Source organism: Papio anubis, chromosome 7, assembly GCF_008728515.1.
Source record: "Papio anubis isolate 15944 chromosome 7, Panubis1.0, whole genome shotgun sequence".
Lineage (NCBI taxonomy): Eukaryota > Metazoa > Chordata > Mammalia > Primates > Cercopithecidae > Papio > Papio anubis.
Genome location: NC_044982.1, coordinates 6859894 through 6885165, shown reverse-complemented (window position 1 = coordinate 6885165; position 25272 = coordinate 6859894). Strand labels below are relative to the sequence as shown.

The following is a 25272-nucleotide window of genomic DNA, read 5'->3' as shown; positions in this document are numbered from 1 at the left end:
CCACCCATTGGCAGACTGGGTGTGTGTGGGGGTGGGGAGGGCAAGGAGAGAGGGAGGCTAGGCACCTGGGCAGAAGAGGTACCCGGGGTAGAAGGGGAAGGGTCTGAGCTCAGTGATTTTGGAAGTGAGTTCTGGTCTCAGTTGGTTTCAGGGCTTGGTGAGTTTTCCATTTATTCATTCAGCAGTTTCTGGCACTTTTGTTAGTTACTGGTTGCACGGGGGGGGCCGGAGCCACCGTGGGGGAGTCAGCACCGAGGGGGTGTTCTGGCTGGGACCAGAGAGGGAGGTCATCTACTGTCCCAGGGATTGCGACTGACGGGGGTGGCAGTGCAGGCAGAGGCAACAGCGAGAGCCACAGTGGAGACTGGGGTGGGGGGTAGGGGTTCCTGGAGTCTGAAAAGAATAGGAAGGTGTGGGCCAGGGGCCAGGGTGCAGGGACAGGGAGCACCTTGCCCATGTCACGGTGCTCCAGGCCCTGGCCTGTGCTTGGCCTTGTGCTGAGAAGCCCTTTCTCAGCTCCCTCTCAGTGGTTTTCAAAGTGGGACTGGCTGAGGTGGGGCCGGATTAAAGAGGTCTGGCCCGGTGGTCCCAGGACCCTCCCCATGGTAACTGAACAGTCTTGGGCTGTCACACATGGCAGGGCCCAGTGCCTGGCACTGCACCGATGTGGAGTAGGGCTGGGCACAGCAAAGTGGAGATTGAGGTCTATTCCTGTGGGTGACCTGGGCCAAGCGTGTCCCCGCATTCTGCAGGGACAAAGGGAATCACCTGCTTCAGCTCCCTAGCACTGACTGCACGCAGGCTCTGTGGTGGGGTATAGGGGCTCTGTCTTGTTCCCCAGCCAGACAACCAGAGCACCCCCATCGTACCCGCTGTGACAAGGTGCCAACCTTGGGAGTGAGGAGGAGAGATTTACCCTGACCCCAGGGATCCCTGTGTGCGTCCCATTCCCAGCCTGCTGGCCACTGGCCACCATAGACCTGCAGCAATTTTTACCCGTCTGTGGGCCTCAGCTTCTTCACCCTCACAACCAAGGCCTGGAAGAAGAAACGGTGACTTGCTCTTAGAAGACTTCCCAGACACTCCTTCCTTTCCATTGCCTTCCTGAGTTCTGAAGTGCCAGGGGCTGGCTCCCCCGCCCAACCTGGGGACTCCTAGGAAGGCCAGGCTTGGGGTAGGGACACACAGCAACAGCAGACTGGCACAAAGCAGTTACAAGTGTTTGCTGCATGACTGGAAAACCCCCTGGCGCTTGAGTCCAGGTTGGCATCTTGCTGGGTCCAGGTGACCTGGGAAGCACCACTGGGAGCACAGGTGGCATCCCATCTTCTGGGTGTGAGTGCAGGGCAGACCCAGGACATCCTTCCCTGAGTCCGCCCTCTCCGCACAGGTTGTAGGGCAGCAAAGGGTGGGCAGCAGGGCTGGACAGGGGCTCCTGGATCCCGCTGATGGCATACTCTTCCTCTGCGCAGAGTTCATCCCGAAGACACGGAGCACCGCGCGGCCTACAGCGCGGGCGCCCACGCGGGCGCCCCGCCGCAGGCGCCCCACGGTCGCTCCGTCCCCTCCCACCCCGCGGCCAGCGCGGCCCACCCAGCAGCCAGGGAGCCGGAGGGGCGGCGGGCGCCGGCGGGGGCGGCTGAACTCGGCGAACCGGGCGTTCCGGGATGGTGACGTGCGCCTGGTACGGCCCGCGGGCCTGAGCTCCGGCAGCGGGCGCGTGGAGGTGTTCGTGGGCGGACGCTGGGGCACCGTGTGCGACGACTCCTGGAACATCAACGGCGCCGCCGTCGTGTGTCGCCAGCTGGGGTTTGCCTACGCCGTGCGCGCTGTCAAGAGCGCCGAGTTCGGCCAGGGCGGCTCGCTGCCCATTCTGCTGGACAATGTGCGTTGCGCGGGCTGGGAGCGCAACCTGCTGGAGTGCCAGCACAACGGCGTGGGCACCCATAACTGCGAGCACGACGAGGATGCGGGCGTCGTGTGCAGCCACCAGAACCCCGACCTGTAGGCAACACGCCGCTGCCCCCAGGCCATCCCGCCAGCGGGGAAGCCTGGCAGCGGCCGCTCCGCCCTGTGTGCCCGCGGCGGGTGCACACGCTTTCTAGGGTGAAGGGGGTGCGGGTGTGTGCTGTCCTGGGCACCTGCGTGAGGCGCTGCAGTGCATGTGTGTCCTCCGCAGACCCAAGGCAGGAGTGTGTGTTGGCGGGGGTGTGGGCTGTGGGTGTGCATGGTCCATCCTGGGCCGGAGGAGTTCCTTTCTTACCTCCAAGCGTTCCAGACACCAGCAGGAGCACAGCCTGCTATGGGACCCTGAGGAGGAAGGGCAGCCAGGCTTCGAGGATGGACATGGCCCCTGGCTTTGCTAACAGAGGCACAGCTGGCAGACTGAGGGCTTGTCCCCTCAGACTGTGGGGGAAACCAGGCTTGTCCTGCCCACAGCTGGTATGGAAGGTGCCAGAACATCCGGAGGGTGGCCTGAGGAATGTGGCCCAGAGAGCACGGCCTGGTGCCTGCCCCCGCCCCTTAACCCCCGCAGTCAGAGGCGCTGGAGAGAACCGGAAGGCACCCAGTGGGGAAGGGAAAGCCTTCTGGAGGCCTGGGGCCCCACTGGAGGGACAGGCTGCGTGGAGGAGCCAGCACCCGCTCAGGGAGGGTGGCTGGGAGGACTGGATGACCTCCAAGGCCGTGTGCTGGAGAAGCCACTCAGCAGCATACCCAGCCCTTGCGGGTGCTCCTGGGATGGCGCCAGCCTCCTCCAACCCCGAGGCCTGATTCTCTCTTGCTCTCGGGGCAGGAGCCACCCACACTAGCTGGGCAGAGCTTTCACCCTGACCCTCCAGTGAGTGGGTGGGCCTCCACTACTTTCAAAGCTGTGTTTGGGCTCTGGGGCTACCTCTGTCCTTTCCATCCCCGTCCCTGCTCAGTGTAAACCCAGGAGACCTGATTCCTCCAGCGCTACCTCGGGGCTGACCAGGCTGGGGGTTCCGTGAGACTACTGACACTTTTTCACCCAGGGCTATGCCAACCATGTGGCTGTTTCCACACCACTCTCCTGCCTCCTCTCTGACCTGCGCCTGCGTGGGAGCCAGGGTGGGAACCGGGAGAAAGGGTGAGGCCTGCCGCCTCCCACCTGCATCACAGGTGGAAGCTCCTTTGCTCCAGGGATGCTCGGCCCTGGCTCTGTGCCAGGCCGCAGAGGGGCACTAAGTGTGACTATGCTCAGCCTCGGACAGGAGCATGGGTGGGGGTGGGTAAGCTGATGAGTCAGCAGGCAGTGAGGACAGGACGTGGCCCATGTCGGGGGTTGGAAGAGGTCTGGGTGGGGCACCCAAACCCAGCCGGCGGGGAAGGCTTTGGGGAGGTAGTGATGCTGTGCCAAGTTCTGGGAACTGGCACCAGGGGTGGCCGGGCAGGCACATGGGTCAGGCACGAGTCTGGCAGGGTCTCCTAGCTGCTAGTATAGGATCCTGGGCTGCAGCAGAAAGCTTTAGGGTCACTCTCTTGTACTCCTCATACTCAGTGCTTTACAGAAGGGGAAACTGAGGCGCACAGCAGTTAGATATCTTAGTTAGGGCACCAAGCCAGGGAAGGGAGAAGCCAAGTTTGAATACAGCAGCTTAGTCTAGAGCCCCCGCACCCTGACCACTGCCCCATCTCCACTATGCCTGCAGAGAGGGGTGTGCTGGGGCTCCTGCCTGGTGTGGGGGTGCCAGCCTGGCTGGGAAGCAGCTGTTGGGGATACCTGGGGGCTCCTCTTGCCTGGCATGTGGCCCTGCTGCTGGCCTCCTGCTCCTCTCAGGCCTCCAGCAGCCTAGGGGTGGTTGAGTGGGCGTCTTCCCGGGATGCAAGGGAGTTCTGAACTCTGATGCAGGGGTGTCAGGAGATAGCAGGCCATTAGTGGCCATCCCGGCTGAATTCCTCACTGTGCAGATGGGGAAGCGAGCTCAGGGAGGCTGAGTGTCCCAGGCCTGTTGCCAGATGAAGCCACGCTGAGACTGGAGGCCAGGGAAGGTGCAGCAAGCCTTGAGGCCCTCAAGAATGTGGCCAAACCAGGGCCCTGCTCGCCTGGCTCCAGAAGCTGTTTTGCTCAGAGATGGATTAGGAGGGTTGGCAAAGGGAGCTCTGGGTATGGCCTCAGGCCCTCCAATACTTCTCTGGGCAGTTTGGGCTTTGGCCGTGAGTCCTCCAGTCCAGGTGTGCTCCCTCCCCAACCTCCAACTCATCACCTCTCAGGCCCCAAACTAGGCCTGGGCTAGGCTGTCGCCTGACTCCTGGGGACTGACTCCATGGTCCCCAGGTCAGTGGTCCCCAACCTTTTTGGCATCAGGGACAGGTTTCATGTAAGACAATTTTGCCATGGATGGGGGTTGGGGGGATGGTTTTGGGACCAAATGTCCCACCTCAGATCATCAGGCATTAGATTCTCATAAGGAGTCCACAGCCTAGATCCCTCGCATGCACAGTTCACAGTAGGGTTCATGTTCCTATGCGGATCTAATGCTGCTGCTGATCTGACAGGAGGCAGAGCTCAGGTGGGAATGCTCGCTCCCCACACTACCCTCCCCCACTGCCGCTCACCTCCTGCTGTGTGGCCTGGTTCCTAATAGGCTGCCCATCAGTACTGGTCCTTGGCCCAGGGTTTGGGGACTCCTGCCCTAAGTAGTAATAAGAGTGGACAGCTGTTATATGTAAATACTTGTTCCCCAGTGCTGGAAAGAAATAGCACTAGAACATAAATTTAATTCTCTCAACAAGGCAATTTTACTTTCTGCAGAAAGAGTGCTCATCACAGATGGAACAATGGCAAAAGCACACCTGAACAAAGGAGGGAAGCAATGTTTAGCCCTTACGCAGTTTGTCCCTGCTACTGTGTCCTGTGTCCATTGGCTTGAGCCAGACCGCACAATCTAAACTAAAACCCGATTGGCTGTTTAAAACTTTTCTAAATAGGTAAAAGTAATGGAAGGATAAAGGAAAAGAGGAAGTTGCTTAAGAAAGGACTTAGAAAAGTAATAATATTCCCAAATAAGGAAGGGGCCTAGGGTGCGAGCTGGGACATGCCTGCAAGCATGTCTATCACAGATATTTTGGTTAAAATACAAGGATGTAGAATGTACTATGTGCCTGTGAGCATGTCTAACAGTTATATAGGATAGGGCTTAACAAAGAGTTATTAGCATAAAGCAAGGAGGCTTGAAGGAAGTTCGTCTTTAAAATAAACTATTATTATTTTTTCTTTTTTATTATACTTTAAGTTCTAGAGTACATGTGCACAACGTGCAGGTTTGTTACATATGTATACATATGCCATATTGGTGTGCTGCACCCATTAACTCGTCATTTACATTAGATATATCTCCTAATGCTATCCCTCTCCCATCCCCCCACCGCAAAACAGGCCTGGGTGTGTGATGTTCCCCTTCCTGTGTCAAAGTGTTCTCATTGTTCAATTTCCACCTATGAGTGAGGACATGTGGTGTTTGGTTTTCTGTTCTTAGAAACTTATTTCTAATGCTTATGATTTATTCTTTAACAAGAAGGGAAACTTGGAAGAGGAACTTTTACTTTCTACAACAGCTGACCTCTGCTGAGCGCTTACTGCATGCCACGCACTGCTCTGAAAGTTTAACATACCATTCACTCGTGTAATCCTCATATTAATGCACGTTTACTCACATGGAAGCCGAGTCCCAGGGCATTTGTCACTTACCAAATATCACACAGCCAAAATTTGAATTTGAGCCCAGGCAGTCCAGCTCTGGGACCCTGCTGTGGGCCTTCCTGCTGGGCATTGAAAGTCACCCCCACCCCACTGGGACACAAGTTCAGAGAAGGGCAGAGCTGGCTCCCTGTCCAGTGCTTCTTTCACTCCACCACCTACAGCTGGCCACTGAGGGAACATTCAGAAGTGACTCTGTCCCCAGGGACTCCGATCTTGCCTTAAAGTCCTCTAGGGCCTCTGGGGATGGGGCTGGTCTGGGCACAGCCTTCACCCTTACCCCCTCTAATCCAACCTCTAGTCAATAGCCAGGGTCAGATTCCCAGAGAGGGGCTGCCCTGCCCAGTGCCACACAGCTTAATTCTGGAGCTTCAGGGTCAATGCTGCAGGGGTGGCCCAGTGTCCAGGACTGTGTTCAAGGCATCAGCCAGAGGTTACAACACCCCAGGCCCTAGACTGAGCCAAGGGTCCCCATGTTTATACCTTAGACATGTTTGGGAGGTTCAAGGAAGCTGGAAACCGGGTTCCAGTCCTGGCTCTGTGCCTGAGTCTCATTGCAAAACAGAGGTCACCAGAAGGATTATTGGATGAAAAATGAGGTAGCATTGCAGATGTGCGTGGCACGTACACTCCAGGTTGCTTCCTGGACAGAAAGCTCAATCCGAGGCTGGTGGCATCCATGCTGGCAGTAGCCAACTGTCTACAACAGAGTGAGGAGGGGCATGCCACGTGAAGGACCAGCATCAGAATGACCTGGGAAGAAACACAGTAGCAGGAGAAAGAGCTCTTTCAGCCTAACATGTAGAACCCAAGTCTTCTTGTGCGGCATCTGTCCCCTCTCCCCTCCTCCCCCACTGACAACTAGCTTTTACTGAGCACTTATTACACGCCAGCTACGTCAGGTGTGTCAGCTCATTTAATCTTGACAACAGCTCCATGAGACACCCTCAATATCACTGCCCCTGTTTTCCAGATGAAGGGACAGATTCTTAGGGCATTATGTAAGTGGTCCCCAGGACTTTAGAGGCAGGTTTGCACCAAGGCCCATTCTCCCAGAGCCAGATCCTTCTCCTTCCCTGCGATACTGCACCTCCACCCTGCCAGGCCACCCACGTAAAGGCAGTCAATACAGAGCCACCTCTTATGCCTGCATCTCTCCCAACAATTCCTGCTGGGAAACCACTCCCGGTATGGTGTCATCTACACTGGTGGTTTTCAAGCTTGAGAAGAATCAAGTTCTACAGGGCTGCTTAAAACACAGGTTGCTGGGTCCTGTCTCTCAGAGTTTTTGACTCAGTCTTGGTTGACAATTTGCCGTTCTAGAAGCTCCTGGGTAATGCTAATGCTCCTGTTCTAGGGGCCATAGTCATTGTCCATACTGGTGCTATTCAATAGAAACATAATGTGAGCCAAACAGGTAATTTAAAATCTGCTAGTAGCCATGTTAAAAAAGTAAAACAGGGCCGGGCGCGGTGGCTCAAGCCTGTAATCCCAGCACTTTGGGAGGCCGAGACGGGCGGATCACGAGGTCAGGAGATCGAGACCATCCTGGCTAACACGGTGAAACCCCGTCTCTACTAAAAATACAAGAAAATTAGCCGGGCGAGGTGGTGGGCGCCTGTAGTCCCAGCTACTTGGGAGGCTGAGGCAGGAGAATGGCGTGAACCCGGGGGGGCGGAGCTTGCAGTGAGCCGAGATCGCGCCACTGCACTCCAGCCTGGGGCACAGAGCAAGACTCCGTCTCAAAAATAAATAAATAAATAAATAAATAAAACAGGTAAAATTAATTTTAATAATGTATTTTATTTAACTCAACATATTCAAAATATTATCATTTTAATAGGTGACCCATAGATCAATGACTTTTTTTTTTGGGACAGGGTCTGGCTCTGTCACCCAGGCTGGAGTGCAGTGGTCCCATCACTGCTCACTGAAGCCTCAAACTCCCAGGCTCAAATGATCCCTCCACCTCAGCCTCCTGAGTAGCTGAGACCACAGGCATATGCCACCATGTCGAGCCAGTTTTTTTTTTTTTTCATTTTTTTAGAGAAGGGGGTCTCCCTATGTTGCCCAGGCTGGTCTTGAACTACTGTTCTCAAGAGAGCTATTGCCTCCACCTCTCAAAGTGCTGGGATTACAGTTGTGAGCCACTGTGCCCGGTGACCTTTTTTTCCATTCTTTTTTTGTATTAATCTATGAGATCTGGTGTGTATCTTACACATAGCACATCTCAATTGGACTAGCCACATTTCAAGTACCGGATAGCCACATGTGGCCAATGGCTGCCACACTGAATAGCTTACTCCAGACCCTCCAGTGAAGGAGCAGGTGGTTGGCCACGTCTTCCAGGCAGCGCCTCCTGCTGGTGGCTGACAGGGCTGCCCACCCAGGAAAAGGGCCTTCAGCCATGGGACCTGAAGCCTTGGTGTGCAGCCTGTGTTCCCTTACCTGATCACAGGATAGCTGGGAGCATCAAATGAGGTGGTGATGGGACAGCTGTGTGCTTGGTGCCTATGGAGAGAGGAGACTGATGGCTCACAGGTGGGGACACAGACTGCTCTGGAAGTGCTACTCCTGGGGTAAGCCATGGTCATGTTGAGCCAGAGCTCAGTGGTGCTGCCCGATGTGTCAGAGAACATGTATGCCCACTCCTCTCCTTAGCTGTATTTGGAGAGGTTCACCCTGACCACTGCTCCCTGACGCTGCTCTACGCCTGCTTTCTGTGGGCTTCCAGGCTGGCCTGGAGCTGTTCATGACCAGGCTCTTCCATGAAGGAACTGTGACAGTAGGTAGTCAGGCAGACATGAGCAAGGCAGGAGAGGGCCCTCCTCCAACCAGGAATGTCAAGTGATCATCAGGTGATGGTCAGGCAGTTGATAAACTGCTTCTCTAAAATAATTGGTCGCAGCCATGCCAGGAAGAGGCAATCTCCCAACAGATAGAAACACCTGAAGCTGGTGATCGGCCTCCCGATATCTCAGGAGCTGGGCGAGTGGGCTCAAGCATGCACACTAAGGCAAAAGGGCAGCGATAAACTGGTAGATGACCTTCCTCTAGGAACCCCGGTAAGGGAAAAACACCTCAAATGAGCGTGTGCATAACTTCAGTAAACACAACTGTACATTCGGCCCCTCCCAGGTGCTGACAGGCCACCGCGCACGCAGACAGCCCGCCCCAAAGGAGGAATCAGGGGAGAAGAGAGATGCAACCCCCCGGAAGCATGCCAATCTACAAAACCCCGAGTCAAAGGTCAAGCCACGCACTTGACTCTCTCAAGTCACCTGCTTGGCCCTCTTCTAAGTATACTTTACTTCCTTTCATTCCTGCTCTAAAACTTTTAAATAAATTTTCACTCCTGCTCTAAAACTTGCCTCTCACTCTACCTTATGCCCCTCAGTAGAATTCTTTCTTCTGAGAAGGCAAGAACTTAGGCTGCTGCAGACCCATATGGATTCGCTGCTGCTAACAGAATCATTGTTCCAGGGGTCCAGAGAGACAAGGCAAGAGAAATTCCTCTCCAGACAGTGCGATGCATTGTGTAATCTCAGGGAGCCGTTCCACAAACTGGATACTAAACGTGGTGCGGTCACATTTCTTTTCTAGCTAACCACCCCAACCCACCTTCCAGCGCGCAGGAATCCACATCCTCCTTCTTGCAGCCTCATCCTCCCTCCAAACTGCCCCCAAGCCCTGGAGCTTTCACAGCCGACAGGGGACTTGGTGGCCCCATTCCACACCTCACCCCAGCAGGGCCAGCCTGAGTTACCCGGTGCGCCTGCGGCTGCTTGTCACCGCCGCCACACGGGGGCGCCGTGGCAAGCCAACTTCCCCGAGTCCAACTGGGAGGACGGGCCAGGCGTCGGGGGGATGGACGCCCTGCTGCCCACCTGTCCAGGCTGCAGTGGCCCCGGGGGACAGAAATCCCGCCTCCTCCGTGCTGGGCACGGCTCTTAAGGCTTGGCCCTCTCCGTCGTCCCTCAGCCCACACACCCCTAACAGCCATGTCCCATGTCCCTGGCGGGGACTGTCCCTGGGAAAGCGGTACAAAGGTCCCCTTAGTTTTCCAACCCCCAACCTCTCCAGGACTGGCTCAAGCGTGGGGCAGGGGCATTGCCTCTTCTCAGAAACCCAGCACCAGCTACACTCCCTGGACACCTCCCTCCAGCCCGGGGACCTTTACCTGGGCTAGGAGTGGGGCACACCTGGCCGTCCCCAGTCACGGCTTTCACGCTGGGTGGCCCCTCGGAATAGGAATTGGGAACTAAAACGCCCAGAGTTGGCCTCATCATCATACGGGACGGGTAAGGAGACGTGCGTTACGACAGAGGGGGAAGCCCTGATCATTTCGAAAATACCTTCTCCTCCGCTACCCTCGCCTCCCCGGCACACTTCCCGCTTTCCCTGGAGGGCGGACCCAGATTTTCATCCCTCCAACTCCTTCGGACCTGAGCCAGCCCCTCAGGTGGGGCTTCGCCTGGTCTGGGAAGGCCCGTAGGCGCATGAGTCACTGGGAGAGCAGCCTCTGGCCACGCCGTGCGCACAGGCGTCCTTCGGTCCCGCGGGATCCTGCCACCAGCCCGTGGGCCCCGCTGGCGGACCACGGGCGCTAGATGCGGACTATCCGGGCGGAAGAGGCGCCCCGGGACAACTGGAGAACAACTTTGGGGGTCTGGGGTTCCAAGGAGAAGTTTGGGAACAGTCGGCGTCATGCGGACTTCTGCAGGCTGGGATGGGGCTTCCGGGCAGGTTTTGGGGAGAAAGGAAGGGGCCTAAGACCGCGCGCGGAAAGATGCCGTTATTTGGCGGCGCCGAAGTGGGCGGAGCCAGCCAGCAGGACTTCGCGCCGCCGCCGGGCCAGAGCGAGGGGGGATCGGCGTTGCCAGGGACAACGCGTTCTGGGCGGAGCTGCTGCTGGGGCGGACCTGAGTCTGAGGAGGTGGGGGCGGAGCCTGGGGGGCTGAGCCAGAAGCGGAGTTGTGATTGGTGAAGACTACATGCTCGGGGCGGGGCCCGGGCTGGGGCCGTGTGGAGGTTGGGGCGGAGCTTTGGGGGGCGGGGCGGGGCGGGGGAGGGCCCCGAGCTTCGGAGCCGGAGGCGGAGACGTGGTTGGCGGGGACGGTGCGCCCTGGGAGGGGTCGGAGTCGGCGGGGGCGGAGCCGAGCGGGCGGGGAGGGTGCTGGGTCGCGCCGGGCCTGGGGCCGAGGCGGCGCGCGGCGCTGACAGCTGAGTCGGCTCGCGGCCTCCCGGCCCCCTCGGCGCCCGGCCCGACCCTGGCCTGGCTTGCCCCGGAGCCATGAGCCCCGGGCTGCTGCTGCTCGGCAGCGCCGTCCTGCTCGCCTTCGGCCTCTGCTGCACCTTCGTGCACCGCGCTCGCAGCCGCTACGAGCACATCCCCGGGCCGCCGCGGCCCAGGTGAGCGGGGCTGGGGGCGGGGCCTGGCTGGGGCGCTGGAACTGGGGACCGGGGGACCGCGTCTAAGCCGGCGTCCAGGCCGGGGGTCCGGCCTCGCCTTGTGCGCGCGGCCGCTGCGAGACGGCGGCCCGGAGAGGGGCGCTAACTATTCTTAGTAACAAATTACTCACAGCCGCAGCAGCTGCTGGGCGCCCACCGCGCACAGCTGGGCCCCACAAACGTGATGTCAGCGACAGCCCTCTCAGGTAGGCGCTATTGTTACCCCATCGTTCAGACGAGGAGACTGAGGCGCGCAGAGGCGAAGTCACCTGCCCAAGGTCACACGGTTGGTAAGCCTAGATTTAAGCCCAGGTCAGCCTGCCTCCAAAGTGGGCGCTGTTAACTTTGAGACTTGGACAGGGTCAGCCTGGATTGGAGCACGCTGTACTTCAGTCATGTTTCCTTTTGTTTGTATTTCTGTTCTGGGACACCCCATTTGTCTTCTCCTTAGTACTTACAATTCCATTCTTGGTCCCCCCCCCCCGCCTTGCCACCCCCCCCCAAGCTTAGCTTTGTGAAGCTTAAATTAAATGTGTCATTTCCCTGCTCCAAGGGCTTCCCATCACTTGACAACTAAATGCAGTTCTAAATTAAGTCGGCTGCGTGGCCCGCGAGGCCCCTGCCGAGCTCTCCGAACCCACTCTCCTCCTTGCTCTTCCCTCTTGCTTTCTCACTACTGCCCCCAGCCTTTCTCCTCCCAACCCCCCCTTTCCCCGCCGCAGCTTCCCTCCCCCAGGGTCCTTTTCTCAAGCCTGGGCCTGGCGGGCTTCTTCCTCTGCTCCTCTCAAACAGGCCTCGCCGAGCACCTTGTGTAAAGACCACCCAGCCCCAGACTTCTCAGGGGCCATCACCTCTGAAGTTACCTTCTTTCCACCTGTTGACTGTCTGTTCACTTGTTGACTGTCTGTCTCCCACTCTAGAATGTGAGCCCCGGGAGGACAGGGACACTCGGTGTTCGCTTGTGTATCCCCAGTGCCTGGCATGTTACAGAAGCTCAATAAATATTTGTTGAATGAATGAATAAACAATGGTATTAGACACACTTTTTAAAATCTCAGGACATGAACGTTCTGGAAGGCACCCTTCTCCAGCACAAGCCAGATGTATTGGCATTAGAAGCCTGAATCTCTGCTTGATGGGTTCAGGAAAGATCTCTGTGGCTGGTGACATAGGGAGACAACTGTTCTCCCTGCTGGCTCTTTGCCCTTCTGGTGCTTTCTCTCTTCTTGCTTAGCTTCTCTGCCTTCTACTTTACCTGGATGGTTCTTTCCCCCAGCCTTCCAGGTTTGGCTTCAATGCTAACTCCGCAGGGAGGTTCCTCCTGCTCCCCCCAAAATATTATGTTCATTTTATAAACCCTGAAGTCACTGTAATTTTCCTTTACAGCATAATGTTAATTGGGTAATTATTTGTGCAAGCTCTTGTTAAGTGTCTGTCTTTTCCATGGGCCCCTGTCTGTCTCAGTCACTACTGCGTCCCCGACATGTAGCAGCACACGGTACATGCATAGTAGACACTTGATCAATAGCGATTCAAGGTTGAATGGTGGAAATTTCCCATAAGTTCTGTGATGTACACTATCACCCTCTCAAGTTTTCAGATCAGTCATCAGCACTTAGAATTGAATGAGTTTGGTGCTTGTTCTGATAAGTTTCATCGTTACTTGGTCTTCTCATAAACTCAGATGACCTGTTCTGGTCTTTGTGTCTTGAGAAAGCAGAACTTAAGTCATCTTTTAAAAATTGAAATGTAACTTGCATTCCATAAAATTTATTCTTAAATGTATGATTCAGTGGTTTTTAGTATATTCACAGCACTGTGCAGCCATCGCCATCAATTTCAGAACTGTTTTGTCACCCCAGAAAGAAACCCTGTACCCATTAGGCATCACTCCTCATTTTCCCCCACCCCTCACAGCCCTACGATCATTAATCTGCTTTCTATCTCTATGGATTTGCCTATTCAGGACATTTCATATAAATGGAATCACACAATATGTGGCCTTTTGTGTCTGGCATCTTTCACTTAGTATAATGTTTCAGAAGTTCATTCATGTGGTAGCATGTGTCCTTACTGCTTTCCTTTTTATGGCTAAATTCTTCCCAAATCTTATACCACAAAGCCTACATGTGACCTGAGTGTGTGGGGTGCGGAGGGAGGAGTGGGAGGAAGATGAATATAATCATGATTGGGCTCTGTATTGTAAAGAGGTGAACTGAACAATGCATATATAAAAAGATTTTGGATTAAAAATTGGTTAGTGGTCAAATATAAAACTGCACTAAATGAAAGTTCTGGAACCTCTTCTAGCAGAAACCCGATGCCTTGGCATTAAAAGGCTGGATCTTTAAACTATGGTTGGCGACACTGTGGTTGACTAGAGATCTGTGTGTTGAGTCCCCAGTAGTGGCATTTGTGCCTGGGAACCCTATGACTTTGCCAGCTGGCAGGCAAGGATCCCTCTCGCTGCAAGAGGCAACTCTTCATCCTCCTCATTCTGCAGGAGGCCCTCCCTGAGTGCTCCTCCTCTGTGCTTTTCTTACCACATCCTACTGCATGGATCCGTGTAACAGCTGAAAACTCAGACCCCCCACACTCAGATCCCACACAAACACTTGTAGCTTCTTTATTTCTCTGTCACTGTTCTAACTTTCCTCATCAGTCCCTACTCTCCTGGTAATGTGGGAGTGGATGTAAACTTGACAATGAAAGGTCTCTCTCTCCCAATTTTTATTTATTTGGGGATAAATTGACTCCTGGACAGTGCTGGTTCTACTCCTACTTGCCCAGTTGCTGGGGTGAGGCTGTTCAACAAGGAGCAGGGTGGCCAGCCATGGGGGAGCCCCACAGCTGGCTCTGGCAGGTGCTGCATCTGATGGGCTTTGGGTGCCCAACTGAGCACTCACCACCCTGCCCCTCTGGCATGAGCCACAATCATGGCCCCTCACCCTCACACTCCTCTACTACTGCAGCAGTCCCTTCATCCCTCTGGGTGACTTCACCGTGGGCTCTCCAGATGGCCTCTGCTCTTTTCACTGGCCAAGGCTTTCTCTGCCCACAGGAGAGCTTGGGTCCCCACTCAGCCAATCGTGGTGTTGCTGGAAACTGGATGTGCTGGAGAGGTGTTGGGGGGCGGGCGGTGGGGGGTTGCCTCTCCTCTCTCCCAGGGCTGCTCTGCCATGTCCAGTCTATCACCAGGGACATGCCAAGTGGGCTTCTGCCTGCCAAGATGCTGAGCAACAAGTCCCCATGTCTGGCCATGGTGTGAGCCTTACCTGCTTGTTTCTAACACCTGGGTCTTCCTGCGCTGTTGTTGCGTCCCCAGCGCCCCCTGCAGGTGTTAGAAGGAATGGGTTTTTGTTCCCTTTCTTGCTGGGCCATGGGGACCCCACCCCTCTCTGTGCCCTCTGTCTTCCTGAGATGGCACTCACCTTCCTTCCCATGTGGCACGGAACCCCAGGGGTTAGGGTGGAAGCTCTGGGCTCAGACTCTGTCCTCACTTAAGTGACTAAAAACTGAGAACATTCCCCCAGAATGTGAGCTTTGGGAAGTGAGAGCGAGGACACTAGATTACTCTGGAAATACATCCAGGCATGTGTGATGTTCACAGCCCATCTTCCGGTAAGTTCAAGGCCACTCACCTGGCGTGAGCCTCCACTGCAGGCAGGCAGCCACCCTGCACTTCCTTCCCCAGGGCGTTTATTCGCCTACTCTCCCTTCCTGCTTCAGTCCCCATCACCTCCCCCTCCATCCGCACTCTCAGCTTTTATTCTTGCCTCCTACTTCCCTGAGCAAAGGGAGCAGCCGGTGAGTTTCCTTCCTGGGCTCCACTGAGCAGCTGCCCACCTCCCGCCCCAGGCCCACGCGTACCTTCCAGCTGTTCCGGGAGGGTAGCCCAGGCCAACCTGCCCCCTCTGCTCAGCAACCCTGTCCCAGGAGCAGCCCCCTCCGCCCCGCCCCCTACCATCAACGCTCTTCCTCCTCTTCTACATCATCCCCATTTTTATATAATATGCAAAAATTCAAAGCTTGGAACAAAACCCTTTCCTTCACCCTCACATTCCCCTGCAGCTGCCGCCCCCTATGGTAACCCACCTGGCTGACTGCCTGTCTTTGGGCCTCTCCTTTCTCCCCTCTGGTTCTTTCTGCCCCATACCTCTCCACCAAACTTGCTGGGGGCCAGGTTCCCGGTGATCTCCATGTTGTCGAACCCAGCCATCAGCCCTGGATCCTCGTCTGACCTGGCCCCCAGCAGCCTGGGCAGAGCCAATTTCCCCTCCGCCTTGTCCCGCATCCTCCCCTGGCTTCTCACCCACTCTCCTGGCTCTCCTCCCTCCTCCCTAGCGCTCCCGCTCAGGGCACTTGGCTGGCTGTCCCTATGCTCCCAGCCTCTCAGTGATGGCTCAGTTCTTGGTCCTCTTCTCTGTCTGCATCCATTCCCTTGTGGCCTCATCCAGTCACTGGGCTGGAAATGCCACTTTTCTGCTGTGGGCTCTCAAATTTATGTCTCTGGCCTACAGCCCTTCCCCGGGTTCCAGATCTGAGTGTCTAACTTCCTGCTCAAGAGTCCACCACAAACTTTACTGGTCCCAAGCCAAGCTCCTAATTTCATCTGCTTGTCTGAGATTGAGATGATCCTGAGATAAGAAATGAAGTGTAAGTAGTTTAGGAGGTGGGGGATGATCCCAGGTTGAGCAGTAGGAGGGGAGTGGATAAAGAAGATAAACAAACCAATAAAACAAGTTACCTCTTGGGAAAACTGAGGTGCAATTCCCTGGGAACCCTGGGGACTTGTGTACAGCACATGCCCAAAGCTACCAAGCTACCCTGGAAGTGGAGGGGCTGAGGTCATTGGTGGAGGGCTTCTCAAAGTGGGTTCATCTCCTATGGGCAGAGCCAGAGACAGCCCTGGCAAATTGCAGGGGGTGGGCACAGTGGCTCTGCCACCCCAACCAGCTCCTCCTCATCTTGGTAGATGTTGGCTCCATCCATTCTTCCAGCAGCCCAGGCCAGAAGCCCAGAGTCATCCTCATACCCCCATAGCCAAACGGCACGTTTCAGTGCTCAGCCTCACAGTGCATTCAGAATCTGATCCCTTCTTGTTGTTGCCTCTGCTGCCCTGCTCTGTTTTGAGCCCTCGTCACCTCTCCTAGTCACTAGTGTCCCTGCTTCCTCCCCTACCCTGGTTGCTCTCTGCAGTCCTGCAAAACAATCCATTCAAACCCAAGTCAGAGCCCATCTCTGCTCTGCTCAAAACCCTCCAGTGGACCCCAGCTCACCAAAGTCAAGGCAAAAATCTGGACCACAGCCCACAAGGCTCTACGTGACCTGCCCCCAGTCTTGGTGACCCCACCTTGTACTCTGTTTCCCTCAAGTACTCTGCCTGAGCCACACTGTCCAAGCACACTCTGACCTCAGGACCTTGGCACCTGCTGTTCACATTGCCTGGAAGGCTCTTCTCCCGCTTCTTGCAGGTCTCATCTCACAAACCACCCTCTTAGAGGGATATTCCTTGCCCTGCCTGTGTTAACCCATTTATGCCTGAGGTTACAGTTTTTTTGAATTTGAAAAATCAGACCTTGGAGATGACCTTGAGCAGTAGGACATACATAACTTCCACAAGCTTAGCATTCCAATAGTGGAACACCAGGCATAAATGGGTTTTACACGGACACCCGCACACTCATTCCCCAGCACTTCCTCTTCCCATACTCTGTTCTCTTTTTCTCCTATCACCCTTGGACATTGTCTTTATTTGTTTATTTACTCTCCGTCTCTCCCTGGGAGAATGTGATTTTGTTGTCACCCATTGGGGATGCTGCAGTGAGCTCGGTAGGAATAAAGTCATTCCAGGAGTCATGGGCTCCCTGGAATGAGCTTCAGGATGACACTGCATTGGCTTGTTTACAAGTTGGTGAACACAGCAGATTTATATGACCAAACCATCCCTTGCTGAGAAGGGCTTTGGGGAGCCCTGGTACCAGCTGTGCAATTGTGGGTAAATGACTTCACCCTTCCATCTTGGCTGTCCTATGTCCTATACAATATGGTTAATAACAGATTGATCAGCCATATGGGGAGGTTGGAGGGGTGAAGCCTAGCATGGTGCCCAGCGTGGTTAGTATTGGGGAATATCTGAGAGTGATTCCACACAATATTATTGAGTCCTTTCTATCTGCCAGCCCCCAACTTCTGTGCCAGGGAGACAGGAAAAGAAACCTGTTTCTTCTCCAGGAGGGTCTTTGGAGCTGGTCAGACCTGGGTTTGCATCCTATCTTTATTCTTACGGCCTGGTGTCCCTGAGCCAGTGCTGTAACCTCCCCATGCCTCGGTCCTCCTGTCTGTGAAGTGGGCCTCGTAATAAGATCTTGTGGGGAAGGGACCGTTCTTTCCTGTTGAATGCTGGTAAGCCTAATGTTTCCCATTTCTTCTAGTTTCCTTCTAGGACACCTCCCCTGCTTTTGGAAAAAGGATGAGGTTGGTGGCCGTGTGCTCCAAGATGTGTTTTTGGATTGGTGGGTTCTCATTTGTCACTTGTTGCCCTTACTCCAGGTTCCCTTGGGGCAGCTCCCCCAACCCAATCCAGCACACAGACTCCCAGCCTCACCTTTCCCTAGACCAGGTTACTCCCAGCCTCAGCAGTTCCTCCCCTGAGTGGAGGCAGGTGAGACTGGCTTGGAAGCCATGCTCTGCCATTCACCTACTGCAGGACCTTAGACCAGCCGTCAGAAGCTCTCTGAGCCTCAGTTTCCTCATCTGTAAACTGGTTGGGGGGTGTGACTAGGTAAGAGTCATTGTTTGGTGTGACACTTTTTTACATTGTTCAAAGCACTTTCTTTCTTTCTTTTTTTTTTTTTTTTGAGACGGAGTCTCGCTCTGTCGCCCAGGCTGGAGTGCTGTGGCCGGATCTCAGCTCACTGCAAGCTCCGCCTCCCGGGTTCCCGCCATTCTCCTGCCTCAGCCTCCCGAGTAGCTGGGACTACAGGCGCCCGCCACCTCGCCCGGCTAGTTTTTTGTATTTTTTAGTAGAGACGGGGTTTCACCGTGTTAGCCAGGATGGTCTCGATCTCCTGACCTCGTGATCCGCCCGTCTCGGCCTCCCAAAGTGCTGGGATTACAGGCTTGAGCCACCGCGCCCGGCCCAAAGCACTTTCAAAGATGCAAATAATTCGATTCCCAGGACAACCTTTTGGGACGATCAAAGAAGGGATGTTTCCAACCCTATTCCATGGCTGTGGAAACTGAGGCCTGGTGGGGGACGTGACTTGGCAAGTGAGCAACAGGGCAGAGCCTTGCCCCCAGGGCTCCTGGGCCCCAGCACAGCACTCTTTTGGTAGCCCTCATTGAGCACCTTCTGGGACGGGACACATCTGTTTCTCTGCTGGGCGGGGTTGGTGATAGTCATACCTCAGTTGGTTGACAGTTTCCTTCGGGTCACTTTGGTTTCCAGGGCTAAGAAGTATGGACCTGTTGTGCGGGTCAACGTCTTCCACAAAACCTCAGTCATCATCACGAGTCCCGAGTCGGTTAAGGTAGGAGGCAGAGTGGTTTCCATGAGGGAGTTCCCTGCCTTTTCTTGGGTTGGGGGAGTGAAGCCAGGTCCCAGAGACTTTGGAGGAATGTTCCAGAGCCAGGCACATTTTGGCTGGTTTCCCAAAGATCCAGAAGCGAATGGCATCTTTCCCTCTAAGCACCCACTGCTTGGGGACTCTTGCAAGCATTGCTGTTTGATGTGGGGAGTAGATGGGGACCTTGCTGTCCCCATTTGGGTTGGAAGTTTTGCCCAACTGGTGTACACATGTTTAGTTTACCTCTCTTTGCCTCAGTTCCTTCATCTGTGAGATGGGAATTATAACCCTAACTCCAGGGCTATGATGAGTTAAAAATTGATCAATTTATTTAACAAATAAAATGTCAAAACATCCTTAAATAGTGCTTATCTATGTACTTTTTTATGCACTTCACAATTAGTGACTCATTTAATCCTCATAGGAGTAGGGACTCTTATTAGTCCTTTGGCCAACATGGTGAAACCCCGTCTCTACTAAAAATACAAAAATTAGCTGGGCATGGTGGCAGGTGCCTGTAATCCCAGCTACTCGGGAGGCTGAGGCAGGAGAATTAGTTGAACCCAGGAGGTGGAGGTTGCAGTGAGCAGAGATCGCACCATGGCACTCCAGCCTGGGTGACAAAAGTGAAACTCCATCTCAAAAAAAAAAGGGCCAAGCACAGTGGCTCACGCCTGTAATCCCATCACTTTGGGAGGCCGAGGCAGGTGGATCACCTGAGGTCAGGAGTTCGAGACCAGCCTGGCCAACATGATGAAACCCCATCTCTACTAAAAATACAAAAATTAGCCGGGCGTCGTGATGCATGCCTGTAATCCCAGCTACTTGGGAGGCTGAGGCAGGAGACTCGCTTGAACCCGGGAGGTGGATGTTGCAGTGAGCCAAGACTGCACCACTGCACTCCAGCCTGGGCAACAAGAGTGAAACTCTATCTCAAAAAAAAATTGATATAATACTCAAAAAAAAATTGATATAATACTCAAAAAAAAAAAAAAAAGACAGCTTAACATTCCTAGTTACTTGGGAGGCTGAGGCAGGAGAATCACTTGAACCCGAGAGGCGTTCCCATAGCACTCCTGCCTGAGTGGCAGAGTGAGACTCCATCTCCAAAAAAGAGAAAAAAAAAAAAAAATGAGGAAACCAAGGCAGGTGATATTATGTATCATGTCTGCCATGAAGGTTCTAAGAATGGGCTTCTGCTATGGAGTTAGCAGAAGTGGGCTCAACTCTGGGCTCTGCCACCAACTGGCTGTGGGACCTTGGACATGTTGCTTCATCATTCTGGGCCTCCGTTTCCTCATCTGTGAAATAGGGGTGGTGCCTCTGTTACAGGATGGTTGTAAGAATAGAACTAAAATAATATAAATGAGCCATCTAGCCCCTGCCTGGCACACAGCAATTGCTCAATAAACAATGATGCATTTTTTTCTTACTGTGGGTGTGCAGCAGACGTGTGGGGCAATTCTCTGCAACGGAGGGTGGCTCTAGTGACTCTGAGAGGGATAAAATACAACTTAGGTTCAAGACCAGGAGACACGTTGAATGAATAACCAGGAATCTCTAGTAGAATGTTAAAAATGATTTTTCATAAAAAATTTAATTTCAAACATAGACACAGTTTAAGACTTGCTAAAGCATGCTACCAAAAAGCATGCATGAAGACTTTTGTGATGCTTAATGAGAAAAGAAGTTTAAAGATATATATTAATATAGTGAATTATACTGATTGATATTCAAATGTTAAACCAACCTTGCATTCCTGGTCATGATAAATTATCTTTTAATTACTGTTAGATTCAATTTACTAATATTTTGTTAAGAGTTTTTGTTTCTATGTTTATTTGATTCTTGTAATGTCTTTGACTAGTTTTGATATCAGGTTAATACTGACCTCATAGGATAAGTTGGGAAGTGATAACTTCCTCCTCTATTTTTTGTAAAAGTTTGTATGGGAGTGATGTTATTTCTTCTTTTAATATTTGATAGAATTCACCAGTGAAGTCGTGTGGGCCTGGAGTTTTCTTCGAGGGAAATTTTAATTTTTTTTAAGTTACAAATTTAATTTTTTTACATTATATGTTTTAAAGTTTAAATTGTGATAAAATGTACATAACAAAATTTACCATTTTTAGGTGTAGAGTTCAGCAAAATTTACCATTTTTAGGTGTAGAGTTCAGCAACATTAAAGACATTCACATTGTTGTACATCCATCACTGCCATCCATCTCCAGAACTTTTTCTTTTTCTTTTTTTCTTTTTTTTTTTTTGGGACGGAGTTTCACTCTTGTTGCCCAGGCTGGAGTGCAATGGTGCGATCTCGGCTCACCTCCACCTCCACCTCCTGGGTTCAAGTGATTCTTCTGCCTCAGCCTCCCAAGTAGCTGGGAATACAGGCATGAGCCACCACCCTGGCTAATTTTGTATTTTTAGTAGACACAGGGTTTCTCCATATTGGTCAGGCTGGTCTTGAACTCCTGACCTCAGGTGACCCACCCACCTCAGCCTCCCAAAGTGCTGGGATTACAAGCATGAGCCACCGTGCCTGGCCATCTCCAGAACTTTTTCATCTTCCCTAACTGAAACTCTGTATCCATTAAACAATAACTCCCCATTTCCCTCCCCCCAGACCCTGGAAACCACTGTTCTGCCTTCTGTCTCTGTGAATTGGACTACTCTATGTGCTTCATACAGGTGTAATCATATGGCATTTGTCCTTTTGCATCTGACTTATTTCATTTAGCATAATGTTTTCAAAGTTAATTAATCTTGTAGCATGTTTCAGGATTTCCTTCTCTAGTTGACATATGGCATTCAGATTTTGTGTTTTCTTGAGTTTGATAATTCATGTATTTCAGGAGATTTGTTCACTTCACATAATTGCTTAAATTATTGGCATAAAGTTCTTTATAAGATTTTCTTCTTTTTTTTTTTTTTGTCTGTAGGATCTGTGATATGTTCCCTCTCTCATGCCTGAGGTAGTGATTTGGGTTTTCTTTTTTTTTTTGATCAGTTCACCAAAAGGTTTATCAATTTTATTCATTTTTCCAAAGAAGTAGCTTTTGGTTTTATTGGTTTTCTTCATTGTTTGTCTGTCTTCTATTTCATTGATTTCTCCTCCTCTTTTTTTTTTTTTTTGTTGTTGTTGTTGAGATGGAGTCTTGCTGTCACCCAGGCTGGAGTACAGTGGCGTAATGTCAGCTTACTACAACCTCTGCCTCCCAGGTTCAAGTGATTCACCTACCTCAGCCTCCCAACTAGCTGGGATTACAGGTGCCCACCACTGCACCCAGCTAATTTTTATTTTTTTAGTAGAGATGGGGTTTCACCATGTTGGCCAGGCTGGTCTCGAACTCCTGGCCTCAAGTGATTCACCTGCCTCAGCCTCCTAAAGTGTTGGGATTACAGGCGTGAGCCACCACCCCCAGCCAATTTCTCCTTTTTCTTATTTCCTTTCTGTATTCACTTTGGGTTTAATTTGTTCTTGTTCTGATTTTTAGGATGGAGTTTAAACAATTGATTTCTGTTCTGTTTAAACATTTTTTCTATTCTAATGTAAGCATTCAGAGCTATACATTTCCTTCTAAGCACTGCTTTAGCACAAATTTACCACAAATTTTGATGTTTTATTTTCATTTGGTTCAAAATATTTTCTAATTTCCCTTGTGATTTATTCTTTGAACCATGGATTATTTGGATATATGTTATTTAATTTTTAAATATTAGGAAATATTCTAGATATCTTTCTGTTATTGATTTCTAATTTAATTCTGTAAAGTCAGAGAGAATACTCATCATCATGATTTCAGTCCTTTTAAATTAATTGAAATTTGTTTTATGGCCCAGCATATGGTTCATCAAAGTGAATGTTAACGAACCCTTAAAAAGAGTGTGTATTGTGTTAGTGTTGAATAAAGGGTTTTAGAAATGTCGATTAGGTCAATTTGGTCAATAGTGTTCTTCAAATCTTTTAAATCCTTTCTAATTTTCTGTCTACTTGTTCTAGTGGCAGGGCAAGGAATGTTGAACCCTTCATAATCATAGATTTATTTATTTCTACTTTCAGTTCTATTAATTTTGCTTCCTGTATTTTGAAGTTATGTTATCAGGTGTGTACACGTTTAGGATGGATTTGACATTTGATCACATTTATGATGAATTGACTCTTTTATCCTTAGAAATGTTCGTCTTTATTCTTAATAACATTCTTTACTCCAAGTATATTTTGTATACTTTAAGCCATTCCAGCTTTATTATTATTATTAGTCTTTTGAGAAGGAGTTTTGCTCCTGTTGCCCAGGCTGGAGTGCAATGGTGTGATCTTGGCTCACTGCAATGTCCGCCTCCCAGGTTCAAGCAATTCTCCTGCCTCAGCCTCCCAACTAGCTAGGACTACAGGTGCCCGCCACCATACCCAGCTAATTTTTGTATTTTTAGTAGAGATGGAGTTTCACCATGTTGGCCAGTCTGGTCTTAAATTCCTGACCTCAAGTGATCTGCCCACCTCAGCTTTTCAACGTGCTGGGATTGCAGGCATGAGCCACTGTGCCCAGCCTCCATTCCAGCTTTCTTATGCTTAGTGTTGCATGGTATATCTTTTTCTATTATATTACTTTTAACCTATCTGCATTTTTATATTTAAAGTGGGTTTCTTATAGATAGCACATAGTTGATTCTTGCTGTTTTATACAGTCTGACAATCTCTGCCTTTAATTAGAGTGCTTAGGTCATTTACATTTACTGTAATTATTGATATGACTGTGTTTAAATCTACCATGTTACTGTTTGTCCCACGTGTTGTTTGTTCCCTCTTCCTCCTTTCCTGCCTTCTTTTGGATTAAGTATGTTTTAGTATTCTGTTTCATCTCTACTATTGTCTTGTTGATTGATTGATTGAGACAGGATCTCACTCTGTTCCCCAGGTTTCATAGCTCATCACAGCCTCAAACTCCTGGGCTCAAGCAATCCTCCCACCTCAGCCTCCTGAGTAGCTGGGACTACCACCATGCCCAGCTAACCACTGTTATCTTATTGGTTCCTTTTCTCTCTTCCTTAGTGGTTTTCATAGGGTTTATAATTTCATCTTTAACTTATATAAATATATCTTCAAATAATATTATACCACTTCATCTCTGTCTACTGTTAAGATTTTTCTCTTTATCACTGATATCAGTAATTGATTATGATCTGCCTTGGTGTACTTTATTTGCTGTACTTTTCTTTGTGTTAATTCTATTTGGGATCCTTTGAATTTCTTAGGTCATAATATCCTGCTTTGTGGCATGTCTAATGATTTTTTATTGGATACTGGACATTGTGAATTTTACACTTTTGGGCACTAGATTTTGTTATATTCCTTTAAATATTGTTTGACTTCATTCTGAGAGATGATAAAGTTACTTGCAGATCAGTTTGATCCTTTCCAGGCTTGCTTTAAGGCTTTTATAAGGGTGGGTCTAGAGTAGACTTTTACTTGAGAGCTAGTTTAGCCCCACTGCTAAGGAGTGACCATTCTGGGGCCTCTACTGAAGGTCTTGTGTCTGAGGTTTGTCTATTCTGGGTAGTGGAAACTTGAATAATTATTGGCCCCGTGTAAGCTCTGAGAATTCTTCAGTCTGTAGTCACCCAGTAATTCTTCTTTCCCCAGCAGTTGTTTTGGCCGGTCTTCTGAAGTTCCACCCTACATTTGCATAGATTGCATACCTCCGAAGACCCAAGGGACCCCATGCAGATTGCTGCATAGGAGCTCTTTCTATGCATAGCTTCTCCCTGGTACTTTGTCCTACTAATTTTGGCCTCCTTTGGTCTGCCTAGCCTCTGATCTCTGTCTATTCAACTTGGCACGTCTGCTGGACTGCATTTAGGTCTTTTCTCTTTGTGCTGCTGTCCTGGAATTGCCTCTGGGTAGAAAGCTGGGTAATCGTAGGTCATAGGTCTCACATTTTCCCCCTCCTTCTCTTGAGGTTCACAATCCTGCACTGCCTGTTGTCCAGGGTCTGAAAGCAGACATTTCATACATTTCCCAGGTTTTCTGATTGTTTATGGCACAAGGGCAAGTCCTTAGCAGTTACTCCTTCCTGGGTGGAAGTGTGCCATCAGCGTGTGTGTGACCAGAGGAAGCAGCAAGGCACTGGGGGTTCCCTGTGCATCCCTCACATCCCGCAATTTATGTCACCAGACCATCACAGGATCCCCAGCCTCTGGAACAGCAGGCCATGGGAGTGCCTGGTTGTGAGGGGTCACCTGGTCAGACCCTGACTAAGGCTACTCTGCCTTAATGGTAGGGATCTTCAGTTCAATCTAAGAATGACTCACTTAGACCTCAGCTGACTCTAGGGTATTTGAGAGGGGCCTGTAAAGTGGGCATTTACTGTCACAGTCTTCCTCTTGGTGGGACAGAACTTGGGTTACAAATGACAGGTTTGGGGTACATTTGAGGTCCCTGGAATGTGGTTCATGACACAAAGTCAGCCACTTCTGGGGCTTCCTTTCAGCTGAAAAATCGATGTTAGACTCCCAGGAGCTAATCTCAGAGAA

General features: G+C 51.4%; 2 protein-coding genes across 3 annotated transcripts in view; both read left to right on the top strand.

Annotated features, from left to right (window-relative positions):
* HHIPL1 (HHIP like 1) overlaps window positions 1-9334 on the top strand; it is a 37589-nt gene extending 28255 nt beyond the window's left edge. Inside the window, exon 9 of one of the 2 annotated variants that reach the window (XM_021941553.2) lies at window positions 8858-9334. In XM_021941553.2, coding sequence (XP_021797245.2) covers window positions 8858-9051 — 194 coding nt within the window. In that variant the 3' untranslated portion in view covers window positions 9052-9334. Of the gene's footprint in view, window positions 1-1472; window positions 7182-8857 lie in introns of those variants that run through there. The other variant, XM_009212243.4, reaches the window with a different exon arrangement.
* Window positions 9335-10897: 1563 nt separating this feature from the next.
* Window positions 10898-25272, top strand: part of LOC101024697 (cholesterol 24-hydroxylase) — a 43616-nt gene continuing 29241 nt past the window's right edge. Inside the window, exons 1-3 of the mRNA XM_003902258.4 lie at window positions 10898-11131; window positions 17605-17685; window positions 18621-18702. Of these exons, the coding sequence (XP_003902307.1) occupies window positions 11013-11131; window positions 17605-17685; window positions 18621-18702 (282 nt within the window). The 5' untranslated portion in view covers window positions 10898-11012. The remainder of the gene's footprint in view (window positions 11132-17604; window positions 17686-18620; window positions 18703-25272) is intronic.